The sequence below is a fragment of the Mesocricetus auratus genome, unplaced genomic scaffold, assembly GCF_017639785.1.
Source record: "Mesocricetus auratus isolate SY011 unplaced genomic scaffold, BCM_Maur_2.0 Super-Scaffold_100008, whole genome shotgun sequence".
NCBI classification, from domain to species: domain Eukaryota; kingdom Metazoa; phylum Chordata; class Mammalia; order Rodentia; family Cricetidae; genus Mesocricetus; species Mesocricetus auratus.
This window is the reverse complement of record NW_024429192.1, coordinates 76,611,375-76,629,757: the sequence shown is the minus strand read 5'-3', so window position 1 is coordinate 76,629,757 and position 18,383 is coordinate 76,611,375. Positions and strand designations below refer to the sequence as shown.

The window sequence follows — 18,383 nt, the reverse complement described above, 5'->3', positions numbered from 1 at the left end:
GAAATTATTTTGTACTATAGAGAAACAGGAAAGAAATATTGGTATGCACACATGCAAGATTTGTACACAAAGTGTTTTCGGACTCCTCCAAGCCATTGACAAGTTAGATTGGCATAGACGATAATCAGTTTTAAAGACCATGATTTCCCACTGATTTTCACTGGGTCAGTCTGGTTAAACTATTTCAGGATGTTTTTGCTCTCATCTCCCTGGGCATCCTCCCTTGCAAGTTCTTTGCATCATGCTAATTCAATATTTCATGTAACTGTTTTGGTAGAGAGCTTTGGGCAGATCAACTCAAGAGGAGTCATCCCTGGGGTCTTGCCTTCTGTCCTCTTAGATGGAATTATGGGTCCTGTGGTTCAAGAAGATCCCAAATGTCATTTGAAGCTTGTTTTTTATCTTTAATGCACGGTCTCAGATGGTAATTCTCTGGGAGGAAAGTTTTCCAAAATTCTCCATGGAGTATAGATTAGGATTTTCAAAAATATGTGTGATCAATGTGATGACTTCAGTCACAAACATTATTACAACCTTTGTGTTCACAAACAAATGAGCTCTATATGTAGTTGCTGAACACATTGGGATATGTCCTCCATACTTGCACTGTGGTAGATAGTTCTTTTTTATGATGTTCTCTTGGATTTTTCTTTTTTGGCTCCTGCAGAATCATGTTGCTTTTTACTCCTTTGATTCTTTGCAATGCAATTCAAATGAACAAAAACTTTTACATCATGATGGAAATGTGATGATCACTATACTTGTTCCACTTTTTAGGTATGGTCGTGTGCGGACAATAGATTTGGCCAGTGAAATAAATACTTTCATCCAGTAAGTGCTTTTAAATTTTATTCCTTTTCACTAGTCACATTTCATTGTTCTCAAATAAGGTTTGATGGACATGCATTTAATTAATTCCCATCTTTGCAATCCTTCTCTTGTTATTACAAACCTCTATTTCAGATGTGTCTTCCCATTCCCTTTGCTCTTCTCTTTAAAAGAAAAAGTTTTTGTTTAGCTCATGTGTATTAACACATTTGGTATTCTGAATTTCTCTGTGTTCCTCTGCAGTGCTTTCAGTTGTCCATGGGATGGGACATTTTCATGGTTTTCTCTGCAGATGGAATACCTTACAGTTTCACATGTTGTTTTGGGCCATTTTCTAAGTGTAGTTCTACATTCACAAGAAATGATGAAAGTGATCACAGTGACTATAGAGTCCCTATGTGATGATGGTAGAGTGACAAGAGTTTCCTGAGCTATCTGCTGCTCAATATGAAATCAAATGTGATGACTTTAACTTTAGCGCTCTTCATTTAAAATTCTTTCAAATTGATTGACATTTTTGATCCATAGTTTTGACTAGTAATATTTTAGGTTTTGTCACTTTATCACCATATGTTCCAAATCATTTCTGTGTTTGTAATTATTAAAATTGGTATGGCTGTGTTCTCTAGGTCACATGGATGTGGATGATGAACTCTGAGGGGAGTATCTCAGTTTTGTGTCTTTTATATTAGAGGACAGTTACACTCAGTTTAGTAGAATGTTTTGGACTACATTGTTGAGAAATTCCTAAACATAATTCATTGTGAAAGAAGTAAGATCTTTTTTATGAGGTGCAAACACTTCTGTAGTTGTAAGATTCATGATAACTGAGACTGATGAAAAGATCTTATATTCACTTTTAATACAATGATGGAAAATGGAAACACAGAAGCATGGTTCAAGTACAGAGTCAGCACATAGTCAAGTAGAATGGAAAATGAATTTAGGTCCTTGTGATAAGATTGTGTTTGTGATAAAACCTGGATTAAGTGTTAAGTCCCCAGGACAGGGAATGTCCAAACTAACCAAAAGACAGAGAGAGAACATGCTAATTAACAAAATCAGGGATGAGAAAGGGGACATAACAACGGACTCTGAGGAAATCAAGAGAATCATCAGGGCATACTTTGAAAATCTGTACTCCACAAAATTTGAAAATTTAAAGGAAATGGACAATTTCCTGGATAGATATCACTTGCCAAAACTAAATCAAGAACAGATAAATAATCTAAACAGACCTATAACCCCTAATGAAATAGAAGCAGTCATCAAAAGTCTCCCAAACAAAAAAAGCCAAGGCCCAGATGGCTTCAGTGCAGAATTCTACCAGAAATTCAAAGAAGAGCTCATTCCAATACTCGTCAAAGTATTCCACACTATAGAAGCAGGAGGCTCACTGCCAAACTCTTTCTACGAGGCTACAATTACCTTGATACCCAAGCCACACAAAGACACAACTAATGCACACAACTAAGAAAGAGAACTATAGACCAATTTCCCTCATGAACATTGATGCAAAAATACTCAATAAAATACTTGCAAACCGGATTCAAGAACACATCAGAAAAATCATCCACCATGATCAAGTAGGCTTCATTCCAGGAATGCAGGGATGGTTCAACATTAGAAAATCTATCAATGTAATCCACCATATTAACAATCTGCGAAAGAAAAACCACATGATCATCTCACTAGATGCTGAAAAAGCCTTTGACAAAATCCAGCACCCCTTCATGATAAGGTCCTAGAGAGATCAGGGATAACAGGAACGTACCTGAATATAATAAAAGCAATATACAGTAAACCAACAGCTAACATCAAACTAAATGGAGAGAAACTCAAAGCAATTCCTCTAAAATCAGGAACAAGACAAGGCTGTCCACTCTCTCCATATCTCTTCAATATTGTACTTGAAGTTCTAGCTACAGCAATAAGACAACAAAAGGAGATAAAGGGGATACAAATAGGAAAAGAAGAAGTCAAACTTTCATTATTTGCAGATGATATGATAGTTTACATAAGTGACCCAAAAAACTCCGCAAGGTTACTCCTAGAGCTGATAAACACCTTCAGCAATGTGGCAGGATACAAGGTAAACTCAAAAAAATCAGTGGCCCTATTATATACAGATGATGAAGTGACTGAGAAAGAAATCAGAGAAACATCACTTTTTACAATAGCCAAAAACAGCATCAAATATCTGGGGATAATGCCAGCACATTTTATGATGCTTTTGTTTTATAAAGCCAAGTAACAATACATTGTTTTAAAGTACATTATTTTTTCTTTCCATTCTACAGTTAAAGGCCAGCTATGTTGCTACTATGAATAAAGCTTATTTTAAATTAGATTTATACATGTTTTTGTTGTATGGTGGAGTATCCTTTGGGTATATTTCGAGGTATAGTTGGATCTTGAGGTAGATCTGTTCCTAAATTTCGGAGATAGAATCATAATGATTTCTAAAATTGTTGTGCAAGATAATTCACACAGCAGTGAAGGAGTGTTCCCAAGCTCCATATCATCACCTGCTGGAGCTGTGACTCGAGTTTCTGATCTTAGCCGTTCTGACAGTTAAAATGGAATACCAATATTGTTTTGATTAGTGTTTCCATCATGGCTAAGAATGTTGAATATTTCTACAAGAGATATTTCAGCCTTTTAGATTCTTCTGTTGAGAATTTCTGTTGAGGTCTCTACCCCCATTTTTATGTGGATTACTTGGGGTTTTTTCTGATATGCAGTTTCCTAGGACCTTATATAATTTGGATATAAGTCCTCTGTGGGATGTGGAGGTAGTGAAGAGCCTTTCTCACTTTGTAGACTATTTTCTTTGATAGTGTTGTTTGCCTTACAGAAGGGTTTCAATTTCATGGAGACTGTATTTCTTAACACTTTCGACTTCAGCATATATCCAATTAAATTCTATTTTAAAAATAAACCTAATCATGTTAAAGGATATAGCATATGCTTTATGGTTATTCCAAAATTCTTACAATGTTATGTTCATTTGAAAAAAATCATAATTTGTTTTTATGAAAGTAAATATTTTAAGATTTATCAAAATCTTTCCAATCTTTCTTTGATTATTCATTTTTCTCATGTGTACCAATGGTCTAATTATAGACATCAGTTCTTCTACATATTAATCTTCACTAATAAAATGAACTCCATGTGATTTCAATGTCCCTGAAATATCAATGGTTTAACAACTTTAATTTTTCCAGTATTTCGTATTCCCCTTTTAATTGAAATTCTAACATATTCTATCTCCTTTGGTTTTTAAAAGAAATTATGTGAATCAGTAAACAATCACATCCAGAGTGAATATTTCTGTTCTTCATCTCTTCTAGCTGATGTATCTATTCACTTTGAAAGATTTCCATTCCACTCAAAAACCCTGGAAACAATCAGTATCTATCTGTTTTACATTTGCATTTGACTGATGATCAGTGTTCAGGATTTTGTTTTGTTTTGTTTTGTACAGGATTTGTGTATATCATTAACCCAGTTATTTGGAGGATTTATTTACTTCATTTGCAATTTCTTCATTTAATTAAATCCTTTTGACATTATTCTAGCATCTAAAGAACAAATGGAAAGTGTTTTCTCCTAAATATGATGCTCTGATGATGGTTTCCTATACTCTATAGAATATTTCTTATTTTGTTGGTAGCTGAATCTTCATTTTTTTTGTAGTTCCATCTTTTAATATCTGATTCTAATTTGTTTGACATTGGCTTACTCTTCAATAAATTCTTGCCTCCACCAACATCTTAACAAATACTAGGTGTGTGTTCTTCTACAACTTTCAATGGACTGTGACCCATTTTGAATTGATTCATGCACAAGGGGGAGAACAGTGGTCTAATTTCAATTACTGCATGTTGGTACCCTGCCTATCATTGCATTTGTTGTATAGGCCATCTGTCCTGAGCGTCTTATTTTGCCTCCTTGATAAAGAAAGAAACAAACAGTTGGCTGTTTCTTCTTTGCTTTTTTAAAGAAAACAACTATGTAGATGTAGCAGCATACCCCTTTATAATTGTTACCATCAAGATACCAACCATAAATACTTGAATGGCTATTGGCAAGGTGAAATACTGATTTTCTGCAGGGTGGGCAGGAAAAAGTATAGAGATGTTGTAGAAAACATTTTTTTCAGGCTCAAGAAACTTTTAAAACAGAAATTAAATGGCTTATAAACCATTTATTGCATTCTGGCCTCATTTCCAGAAAACCCTACATCCTGTTTTGGATATATTTCCACCACTGTGAATAAGGCTCATATCATATTTTGTTTCTTGTTGTAGCTGTATTCTTTTGCAAAAATATTTCACATTTACTTCTTTTCTCAGTATTATTTATCTTTATTTAAGTGTATTTACACCACTGGACACACAATTCATTTAAAAATTAGCCATTTCTTAATGATGAGAAAATTCTATTTAATTTTCTTGCTCTTCTAATGTGTGTGTTTGTGTGTGTGTGTGTGAGAGTCATGCTTTGCTTTTAAATTCTGTGAAAAATAGTCTTATAATCATTAAAATATTTATTTCTGCATCGGTAATTGTATATGTGAATATATATCACATTTAAAATCACAAATATATCTTTAGTGTACATATATATATATATATAGTGATGGTTGTTTTCCAATATGAGTAACATATCCTGCTTTAGAAGCAAAAGTACTTCAAAGATAAATGATAACTTTAAGAGAGAAAAAACATATTGCAGAGCCACAATTGGGATAAGCGCAAAGGAAATATATTTATCACCAGAATTTTATATGTAAATCCTTAGGTTAATTTTTACAAGAAGTAATCAGGAAAATAGTCCTTTTATTTACTTTAGCTATGTGTCCATGTTGGTTAATATTAGTTTCTAATTTGAGTATTAGTGGGAGCAAAATGAACTTGGTCCAAGTAAACTATTTATGTTACAGGAACTTTTACTTATAATCAATTTAGTTTTAAGTACATGATGTGCACATCACAACATAATCCATATGGACAGTCTATACAGAATTATGCAAAAGGCAAATTCTAACCAAACACTTTTTTATGATTTATAAATGTATGATTTAAGATTATTAGGATTAGATTATAATGACTGGAAATAACTCAGTATTAAGGTTCCTTTTTGGGAAATATTTTTCATTTTCCCTAGTACTCACAGGAATTCATCAATGGTGACTTTATAGGAAAAAGAAAAAAATGAAATCCAACTTGTAGTAAAAAACATTTGGGGTAAGGGCATAAAGTACTAAGTCAATTGCTGTTTCAATTTTCAGCAATATTAGTCACTTAATGAATAGAGATGTTCTCTTCTCTTCATTGTCTAATTAGTTTTCATAGAAAGTAAAACAGGGGACAACATACATGATTTTTAAACTGCATTATTGGCTATGCTCCTGTCTGTTTATCATTACTGAGAATTTGACTCTGCTCTTTAAGTTGATTTCAGAAATTCTTTGGCTAAATTCTATAAAAATGTTACATCTGACATAAAATAGCTTGTAAGGTTACTAGTATGCTTACTAATGTAAAATCTCATAAAATAATCTCTTATTGACAGAGTATACACAAATTATTTGTTCCACACTGTTAATAATTAGCACATTCCAATAAGACATTACTTGGATCTATAAAAAGATGCTTCTTCAGTCAGACTTTGGTGGCACACACCTTTAATCCCAGCACGCAGGAGGCAGACACAGGCAGATCTCTATGAATTCGAATTCGAGGCCAGCCTGGTTTACAGAGTGAGTTCCAGGACAGTCTCCCAAGCAATACAGAGAAACCCTATCTCAAAAAACCAAAAAAAAGATGCTCCTTACAAAATTTTATGAAACTACTCCATAATATTGTCCAAATTTACATCTTAAAAGCCTATGAAATTATCTTTAAGGATTTCATAAATGGCTTATATAAAAAGGATTATAAAATAGATGATGGATATAATTGCTTAATTATTATTACTCAATATTTCAAAGGTAAAGCAGTGCCAATATGTAGAACAGGAAGTTTAAGAAATACTGGGAAGAAAATAATGTGACAAACTTATTAACAAAGAAATGCCAAAGCTAAAATTCCAAATTAATGACACTGAGATTTCAGGCCTGTTAGACACTAAAGTTGATGTACCTATATTGTCTCAGAAATTTAAAATCCCAACTGACTTTTACAAGAAGTCTCCATTAATATATTAGGCATTGGCTTTCAACCCTTGCACTGTTTGTATTGTTTCTTGCAATTTTTGCATACCTTGGGGTAATGCTAAGCAAACAAGTGAAAGACCTGTATCTCAAGAACTTTGAGTCTTGGTACATTGGTGGTGCATGGGACTTTGGTGAGGCAACATTTGTGAGTTAGCACCCATGCTGGAGGGAATATCTTTCTGATATCACTACTTCTGACCATCTCATACTCCTCCAAGAATCCTCTCATTTCTGCTCAGTAAGTGACCTTAATAAACTCATTGGTTCATGAAGCTGGACTTATATGAAACTGTTTCTTTGGTCAGTTGGTGCCAGTCTGCAGAGAATTGATGTTACCTTAAGTCTCTCCAGTAAAGTCTTTTAACAAATATTAACTGCACAATGACATATACAACAAAGCTAAAGGTGACTCTAAATGATCATACAGATAGCCCTTTATAGGATAAAGATACATGCAACTGAAGTTGAGGTGTCTGTCCAGTGGGAAAGTCCGGATGTGCCATCTGCATCTCCAGGGGATTCACTGATGTATTATAAAATATATTTCTATCCCCAAAGGCAGTCTATATGGGGCATTGTTTTAAGATGGCTATGGTGATTTGTACTGGTAGAGTATGTCATAAAGCAACAGATTGTAGCAAGATGATAGGGAAGTTGGGATAACAGAGGCATTAGTTAGAATCTAAATCACTGTGCTGGATAAGACTACATTCACAATAGAAATAAAAAAGAAGTTAATCAGTGACCTCATGACTTACATAGTTCTAGTCAACTTTACTGAGTCACATGATTCTACAAGATTTTTACCAGGTAAGAAAGCTCTGTAAAATCTGAGGGATTTATTTATAGCATTATGTAAATCATATATGTAACAAACTAAGGCAATTCAGAGAGGATGAGAATAAAGAAGGCCATGGAAATTTGCATAACATGCTTCCTACAAGTCTACTGCATTTGTATCCTTACTCGACAATTGTCAGCTATGTTTGGGTAATCTTACAAGTTGTGGCCTTGCTGGAAGAAGTATGTTGTTAAGAGTAGTAGGCTTTGAGAGCTCAAAAGTCTTGTGCCATTTCCAGTGGCTCTCTTTGCTTCCTGTTTGTGGTTCAGAATGTAAATTGTCAGTTGCCATTCTAGCTGTCTGCTGCCTGCTACCTATGTCCCACATCATTGATTATTATCCTTCTGGAACCGTAAGCTAAATAAACCATTTTTTTCTATAAAAAGAGCCATTGCACCATACTTTTATATGATATGAGTCCTTTTCACAAATACTGATAATACTTCTTTGTAGTTACAGGTTGGGGAGCTACCAGTATTTTTTGGCCTTCATATTTGCCATTGAGGAAATCAACAGAAACACTCATATATTACCTAACACATCTCTAGGATTTGATCTCTACAATGTCAACAGTAATCAATGGGATACTCTGGAGGCACCTATTATGTGTCTCACAGGAATGGGAATAATGATTCCCAATTACACATGTAGAAGGCAGAAGAAGGCTGCTGCTTTGCTTACAGGAGCATCATGGGCAACATCTGCACATATTGCGAGACTCCTGAATCTCTACAAATATCCACAGGTGAGGAACAAGCCTGTGAGGGAACAAGAAACCTGTATTAAACTGCAGATATTTCAGGTATATTAAAATGTACACACGTGAGAGTATGTCATTATCAATAACAGAGAATAAATAAGACGTTTGGTTATAAAGCCTTAGCTACTTTGCTAGATATAGAGAAGGTGAAGAGTTTGTGCCTATATCAGGTATTTAAAAAGTGTTGTGTGTTGCGAGATATTATCTATAAATATCCTTGAATCAAGATAGGAGTTTAAAATAGGATGAGCTGAAGTTAGTCTCTATAAATCAAAAGTGTTGCCTTGAGTTTAGGATTGTATCATATTAAATGTCTGTCCACCTGTTTCCTATTTGAAATTTACTTCAGGTTTCTTTTGGGCCATTTGACACTATCCTGAGTGACAGACGCCAGTACACTTCTCTCTACCAGACAGCACCCAAAGACACATCTCTGTCACGTGGCATTGTCCTTTTGCTGCTCCATTTCAGCTGGACATGGGTGGGACTGGTTCTCCTAGATGACCACAATGGGATTGAGATTCTCTCAGACTTGGGAGGGGAGATGGACAAGAACCAAGTGTGTATAGCTTTTGTAGAAATGATTGCAGACAGCGTGCATTCCTTTCACTATAGTTCTATGATGACTATCGAAAAGATCATGATATCAACTGCAAATGTGGTTATCATTTATGGTGACACAGAATCTTTAAGTGGTATTTTCAAACATATGGTTGACTTTTTAATGATTGGGAAAGTCTGGGTCATGAAGTCACAATGGGATCCAAGTATTTTTGGTTATTATTTTTTGTTTGATTCACTACATGGAAGTCTCATTTTTGCACATCACCATGCTGAGATTCCTGATATTAGGAAGGTTATCCAGACACACAACCCTTCCAAATACCCTTCAGACCATTATCTTGAGTTTTTTTGGGATAGACACTTCAATTGTTATTTTTCTGGAACTGATTGCAAAACATTTGGTAACTGTAAACCCAATATTTCATTGGAAATGTTGTCTAGAGATACTTTGGACATGGACATGACTGAGGAGAGTTACAATGTATACAATTCTGTATATGCTGTGGCTCACAGTCTCCATGAGATGACTATCAACCAAATACAAAATTATCCCTATGGAAATGGGGAGGCAAGTCCTTACCCTTGGGAGGTAATTTTTTATTTTATATATTTTATAAATAGTAAAGTCATATTTTAGAATTTTATGAAACCACTCAGTACATGATTGTACATGACAACAATTTTGCCAAAATGAAATTGGGAGACTATAAATTTCTCATCTAGAATTTGCTGCAGACATATATTTCATTGATACTAATGAAGGGATGGCAATAATAGGTAAAATTTTTATATGTTATTTTATACTTTGTTCTACCCACATAATCTTCTCATTAAAATGAATTTGAAAGCCCATTATCAATAAGTATATTTCATAGAAGAAATAGGGGTAGTAGATACTAAGTTCTCAAATTTATTAAATCCTTAATGTTTAAATTCTGAAGTTATACCTGTTACCTAACTGAGGATCTGACCATTTACATACACATTAGACCTTAAACTCCCCGATACACAAGTTGCAAAATGGAGAAGTGGCTAGGATTTCAAGAAGTTTAACATTTGCCTGAATCAACAATCATTGATTAGGCCTGTTTCTATATATGGTGTGTGTGTGTGTGTGTGTGTGTGTGTGTGTGTGTGTGTGTGTGTGTGTGAATTCTTTCTTCTGAAACTTATTGTCAGTCTAGAAATATTCTGATATGTTCATTTTTGGTCTTCAAACATTAAAATATTCATGTGTTGATACAGTTTGCCATTAGTGGCAAGGCTTTAGTCCAATGAGACCCATTCCTTTATACTTGTGTTTAAATATTCTGAGAATGAATTCAGCATCAGATTCTGCATCTCTTTAGCTTCACCATTTTCTCAAGAATATGCATTTCAAAAATAGTGCTGGAAACCTTGTAGTTTTGGATTCACAAAGGAAATTAGATGAAGACTATGATATTCTCAACTTCTGGAATTTTCCACAAGGTCTCAAACAAAAGATGAAAGTTGGCACATTTTCTCCAAAAGCCCCACATGACCAACAACTGTTCTTGTCTGACCATACTATACAGTGGGCCACAGGATTTAGAGAGGTGGGTTGTCTCTTATCTCATTGCTTTCATCTTTATCAATAAGCACTCATTTTGGGGTGTAATGGTTGTAATGGTTATTTGGCCCCTGCTCAGTGCCAATCTATAATATTTAAAACTATTGCCACTTGAAGAATTTTTGTTCCCTATTCTGAGTAATAGAATTTTTCCATCACTTTCTTATGGGAACATTTTCCAGGTATAAAAACAGTGACTATTAATATATTAAGATTTCACCCATATACTCGAACAACCTAAGGAGCCAATAATTTGACTCCAGATTAGAAAATATCAGTGTAAAGTCATTTGGCTTTTGGGTACCTGGCAGTAGCATTGAGGGCACATAAATGTGGGTATATTACAAGCCTTCCTGCTGAAAAGAGACAAATTTGTAAAAAAAATAAATAAAAACACAGGCAGACATTAAATAGAATTCTTATGGTCACATAATAATTCAAGCAACTATGTAGGCAACAGCCTGAGAAAATGAGTCATGATGTATTTTCAGTCAGGTAGTAAGTACTGGTGAACTCTATTTTACATAACCCCTTTGCTTTCTTTTTTACTCCATAACAAATGAAAATGAAGAGGTTCTACCTTCTTATTGAATATGTTTTCTCACTTCATATTACTTATTGTACAACATTTTTGACAGTCACAAAACACAGTTTATTTGTTAATACAGAAACCTTCAAACTGAAAAATGTACACTAAACATCACCAGTGGGAGACAAAGTTGTTCACTGTAAAGAAGTACACAGTAGGATTAGTATGGCATTACACTGCTCTTTTTGACATGTACTCAGTGACCTGTTTCTTATTTTGCCCTACCTGTATCATTTCCACAATTATTCATATTTCTATTGTCTCTAGATCCTTTATTAAATGCATTGAACTTTATATCATATACTATATTGAAATAGAAGCTATGTATTAAAGCAAGGATCTACAATTGATAAATATAACAACTTGCCACCTTACTGTTCTATATTGCAAAATAGCATTTTACTAGTTTTACAACTGTCCACTCCTGATTATTTTCACCATGTGTTTGAATTTCAGCCTCCTCGCTCTGTATGCAGTGAGAGCTGTATTCCTGGATTCAGAAAATCTTCACAGGAGGGGAGGCCTGCCTGTTGCTATGATTGCACTCGATGTCCAGATAATGAGATTTCCAATGTCACAGGTAAATGTCACACTCGGAGGGAATTTCCTACTACTCCAGTGTTTTCAGTAATGTGTAAGCAGACTAAATGTTTCTGTGAAGGAAAAGACTGTTCTTTTTGAGGAAGTAAAATTTTACTGGTTTATTTTATCATCATTTAATTAATGCTTTGTCCATTGAAACTCATAGTTAATTTAATTTGTTGATCCACAATAGCCATTGGTCTTTTCATAGAACAAATTACACATTAGTAAATAGTCTGATTTATTTATTCCTGGCATTTAGAATACACACAAATACCACACACACACACACACAGAGAGAGAGAGAGAGAGACAGAGACAGAGACAGAGACAGAGACAGAGACAGAGACAGAGAGAATGAATTGCTGACTTCTCTTGTATTTCATAGCATATTAAGTTCATAGTAATCACTCATTTAAGGGTTGAATCTTTATGACCCTTAGTAGAATATTTTTAGTCATGTTTCTAACTTCATCAGATATTATCAGAAAGGTTTTATTTTACTAACACTTGGACATATTTGAAAAAATTTCCGTTTACATTTTTATCAATTTGTTATATCTGTGAGTGTTTTGCATGTCTGTATGTATGTACCCTTTAATTACATTGTGCATATCAAAGCTGGAACAGGGCATCAGATCTCATGAAGGTGTATGACAGACAGCATTGATGACCATTCAGGACTTGCAACTGAACCCAGATAATCCTGAAGTGTCACAGGTTCCCTGTTTTCCTCCATCATTACATGAATACTAGAAACATCATAGCTATGTAAATTCCAATGAGAGGGATATCTTTAAATCGCAAAGGTATGAGAAAGCATCTGAGAAACATCACCCTTTACAATTACCACTAACAACAAAAAATACCTTGGGGTAACACTAACTAAACAAGGGAAACACCTGCATCATGAGAACTTCCAGTCTTTAAACAAAGAAATTAAAGAAGACACCAGAAAATGGAAAGATCTCCCATGCTCCTGGATAGGTAGGATCAATGTAGGAAAAATGGCAATCTTACCAAAAGCAATACACAGATTTAATGCAATTCTCATTAATATCCCAGCACAATTCTTTACAGACCTAGAAAGAGCAATTCTCAACTTTATATGGAAAACAAAAGACCCAAGATAGCCAAAGCTACCCTATTCAACAAAGCAATATCCAGAGTATCACCATCCCTGACTTCAACCTCTATAGTTGTAGTCCTGAAAACAGCCTGATATGGCACAAAAATAGAACAATATAACTGAACTGAGCACTCCAATATTAACCTATGCACATATGAACACCTGATCTTTCACAAATTATACAATGGAAAACTAAAATTATACAATGGAAAAAAGAAAGAATCTTCAACAAATGATGCTAGCAAACTGGATGCTGGCATGTAGAAGACTACAGATAGATCCATGTCTATCACCATGCACAAAACTTAAGTCCACATGGATCAAAGACCTCCACATAAATACAGCCACACTGAACCTCTTAGAAGAGAAAGTGGGAGGTACCCTTGAACCACTTCCTGAACATAACAACAGCAGCACAGAAACTGAGATCGACAATTAATAAGTGGGGCATCCTGAAACTGAGAAGCTTCTGTAGGGCAAATGATACACTCAACAAGACAAAAAGGCAGCTCACAGAATGGGAAAATATAATCACTAACCCCACATCTGACAGAGGACTGATCTCCAAAATTTACAACGAACTCGAGAAGCACGTTTCCAAAACACCAGAAGATCCAATTAAAAAGTGGGCTACAGAACTAAATAGAGTCTTCTCAATAGAGGAGACTAAAATGGCTGAGAGACACTAAGAAAGTCCTCAACATCCCTAGCAATCAGGGAAATGTGAATCAAAACAAATCTGAGATACCATCTTACTCCTGTCAGATTGGCTAAAAACAAAATTATTAATGACAGTTTATGCTGGAGAGGACGTGGAAAAACACTCCTCAATTCCTGGTGGGAGTGCCAACTCATACAGCTACTTTGGAAATCAGTATGGAGATTCCAAAGGAAAATGGGAATCAGTCTAGCACACGACCCAGCAATTTCACTCTTAGGCATATACACAAAAGATGCACATTCATACAACATGAGTGTCTGTTCCACTATATTCATAACAGCATTATTTGTAATAGTCAGAACCTTGAAGCAACCTAGATGCTCCTCAACTGAAGAGTGGATGGAGAAAATGTTGTACATTTACTCAATGGAGTACTATTCAGAGGAAAAACAATGGAATCTTGAAATTTTCAGGCAAACGGATGGCATTAAAAGAAACCATCCTGAGTGAGGTAACCTAGTCAGAAAAAGATAAACATGGATGTCCTCACTCATATATGGATTTTAGACATGATTCAGGGGAGGTCCAGCCTATACTCTAACTGCCAGAGAGTGTGGGAAACAGAACCTTTATCCTGTCACTGATGGATGTAGAGGCAGACACCTACAGCTAAACACTGAACTGAGCTCCTGGATCCCAGTGATAGAAAGGGAGGACTGATGAGCAAAGGGGTCAAGACTGGTCTGGTTTAGCCCACAGAAACACCTGACCTGAACAAGTTGGTGCTCTTGGAGCCCAGACTGGGAGGCCAGCATGGGACTAATCTAGACCCCCTGAATGGGGTGTCAGTGAGGCCTAGGCAATCTATGGGTCCTTGGGTAGTAGATTAGTATTTATTCCTGGAATACAAATAAATTTTGGGTGTCCATCCCACAATGAGGGATGGTCTCTCAGACTGAACTCTTGAGTGAGAGATTAGGCCTTGCCATGAATGAAATAACACACTCTGGAGATCCCACAGGGAGGGCCTCACCCTCCCTGAGGAATGGAGTGGGGATTCTGTTGGAGGCTGGGAAGATTGGTCAGAGGTTGTGGTAGGAGGGATGTTGGGATTGACATGGGAGGCAAGCTTATTTCTGATTTAAATGTAAAAATCTTTAATTAAAAAATCTAAACCATGTTTACACCCAGAAAACATCTAACAGGGTAGTCCATCAAAAAGCTATTATGGGAATATTCCATGGAACAAAAATATTTTAAATTCAATCATTGCTATATATCATGAATTTGAATCTAGGTTTGTATCTCTTCTGAGTTACTTTGATTAATCTAAGCAAAATAATGTGATAAATAGTCTTTAACTCATTGTGTATAAATGACTTTATTTTCTAGAAGTAGATAATGGAAGCATTACCACACATAGAAGAGGTAAATTATGGAATAATATTGAGATAAATAGGTGAAAATGGCAGAATGCTTCCATTAATGACAGTGGTGTGAATGTGCCAGGCATATATAAACACCTTGTTCCCCCTCCTTATTTTGTTCCTTAGATCTTGTCTCCAAGGTTTCTCATTATAATTATTCTTTCTACTGCCAGCCCTGCTAAAGCATTCTCCTTTCTAACTATTTGACATTCAACACTTAATTAAACCAATCAGGTATTTTACACAGTAAAAGAAACACAAATATAATATAAAAGACTATGACATATCTTTGCATCATGAAAAAGGATTCACGGTGTAAACAAATGTAAATTATCTTCATCTAATATTTCACAGCAATCTCATGTCAATATATATGCAAGGAATAAAAAGTAGGCCTGACACATAGGAAACAGTGGAACACTTAGTACACTTAGACACAATGTTGAATAAGGAGAGAAAAACAATGAGGATTCCTCAGTCTTAAAGTTAATGTCTTATGGTATTCTTCATATATAATTGGAATGTTTTGAATAATATAATGGCTTTACTGAATACTCAGATGTGTTAACATTACTTCATGAAGAGAGAAAGGTTCAATGTTTTGGTGACCTTATGTTTCCTTATTTTAAAACCTGATATGACACCTACTGTACAAACAATCAAAGAATTAATGTGCATATACAAAATTTGAGTACATTGGAGCCATGACAAGTTCACAAACGTGTTATATATATTCACTAGAGGGGAATAGATTGATCAATATTAAGACCTGCATGGGTGAAGTTTAAGGAGACATTTCAAAATATGTTTAGTAAGAAAAATGTTAAAATATAAATACTAAATAATTGAAAACAGTGAATCCCATACTTCAAAACCTGTAGAATGATATGTGACTAGCTTTATATTACCTTCAGTTTCAAAAAAAACGTGACTTACAAAGTCTGTGCTTTTACTAAGAAATTTAAAGATTGTGATTCTGAAGCATTTGTGCTCACTTTTAATCAACAGAATTGAACACACAGAAAATAGTAGACACAAAGTGCTGTGAGAGTGAAGTGGTATTGTGAAGGCATAACTGCAAGTACTAATAAATAAAATTCTGATAATGGTAATAAAAACACACAGGCAGTAGCAAAATGATGAATTCAATGTATAATTAATGAAAATTTTAAAGAAAAATCAAATTAGAAAGTCTACTTTGCAAAATTATTGACTATTTAATTGAATGAAAAACATACAAATACATTGTTATTTTTTCTTTTGAATTGAAGATGAAACTCTAAAACTAAAAGTGATAATGTATCACACAAGTAACCCATGGTTAACTACAACCAAATTTAGTGTATTATAGCTATCTTTTGAATTGATCATTTCTCCCTGGAAATGACTAATCAGTTTCACAGAGGAAATTTTTCAAACTTACAAGACGGTAATATTTTCCCTTTACACAAGCACCATTATAGAAGAAAAAACTGGTGAATTCATTCAACAAAAACTATGCAAACTGGTAGATTTGGGAGTGATAATTGAGAACATTACAAGAAAAAACTGTACATTACATTACCATTGTACTGAACTCAAAGAAAAAATCACAAAAGTGAATCAAGAAAGAGGTGATATTATGATATTAGGATCATGTAATTTAATTCAGTTATTTATGAGTATATAAATAGAAACAAAGTATTACCTAATTAAAATTATATATAAGCACACTAATAAAAATAGACTGGTTCATTTTATATCCTATAAAAAGAACAATCTGGAATGATTAATTAGAGAGCATTTGGGAATATTCTCAATTGAGTACTGTTTTACTCGAGTCTGAAACAACAGAGGAAATGTGGGAAAATGGGAGAGAGTTGGTGCTGGGAGTAGCTTTGGATAAAAGTGTAACCTGATCAGAGATTCACAATATGTTTAATTCCTGAGTAGATATGGATCATTGTGTGAGGTGTCCAGAAAGTCACTATGCAAACACAGAGCAGAACCGCTGCCTCCAGAAAACAGTGAGATTTCTGGCCTATGAAGACCCTTTGGGGATGGCACTCACCTCGTTGGCCCTGGGATTCTCTGCACTAACCCTTGTCATTCTTGGTGTCTTTGTGAAGCACCACCACACTCCCATTGTCAAGGCAAATAATCGGAGTCTCACTTACATCCTGCTCATCACTCTGACTTTCTGTTTTCTCTGTCCATTGCTCTTCATCGGCCATCCCAACACAGTCACCTGTATCCTGCAGCAGAGCACATTTGCAGTTCTGTTCACTGTGGCTCTCTCCACAATCCTGACCAAAACTATCATTGTGGTTCTGGCTTTCAAGATCACAGTTCCAGGGAGAATGGTGAGGTGGATAATGATATCAAGGGCTCCTAACTTCATCATTCCCGTCTGCACCCTTATCCAACTGGTGCTCTGTGGAATGTGGCTGAGCACCTCTCCTCCCTTTGTTAACTCAGATGCTTACACTGAACATGGATACATAATTATTATATGCAACAAGGGATCCAATATCGCCTTCCATTCTGTCCTGGGATACCTCTGCTCCATGGCACTTGGGAGCTACACTATGGCTTACATGTCCCGGAACCTGCCTGACACATTCAATGAAGCCAAGTTCATTGCTTTCAGCATGTTGGTTTTCTTCAGTGTATGGGTCACATTTCTTCCTGTCTACCATAGCACTAAGGGGGAAACCTCAGTTGCTATGGAAATCTTCTCTATCATCTCATCCAGTGCAGGCCTCCTAGGTTGTATCTTTGTCCCCAAGTGCTATATTATTTTGTTCAGATCTCATAGGAATGTGCTTAATTATGTCAGGAAGAAAACACATTCTAGGAGAAAAGTCAATTATGCAGCTCAATCGATGATTTTCTAAATTATATAGACACATTTAAGCCTGCTTAGGACCGACACAACTGAGAGAGATAAAATAGTAACTTAAGATTTTATATTTATTGGATTCATTTATTAACTAACCCATCTGTATTTCCCCATCTTTACATATTTCTCTAACTGGAAAGCTGACTTCCATAAATATTCATTGCATCTCTCAAATAATATTAAAGAAAATATGAAATAATGTTAAAGAAAATATGAATAAGATATGTATTCATTATTTACCTCTTCAACATTGCATTTATGAGAACAAACATTTTCATATTTATCCATGTATTTTTGATGACAGTGA

At 35.0% G+C, this 18,383-nt stretch overlaps 1 protein-coding gene across 1 annotated transcript; it reads left to right on the top strand.

Moving 5' to 3' along the window:
- Positions 1–2,546: 2,546 nt before the first annotated feature.
- Positions 2,547–18,071, top strand: LOC101824461 (vomeronasal type-2 receptor 116-like; the record flags this gene model as incomplete). Its single annotated transcript, XM_040751448.1, has 7 exons — positions 2,547–2,564; positions 3,529–3,554; positions 8,346–8,637; positions 9,002–9,805; positions 10,566–10,793; positions 11,853–11,976; positions 17,128–18,071. Coding segments are annotated over 7 exons (2,436 nt in total), but the record flags the coding sequence as incomplete, so codon positions are not given.
- Positions 18,072–18,383: the final 312 nt, after the last annotated feature.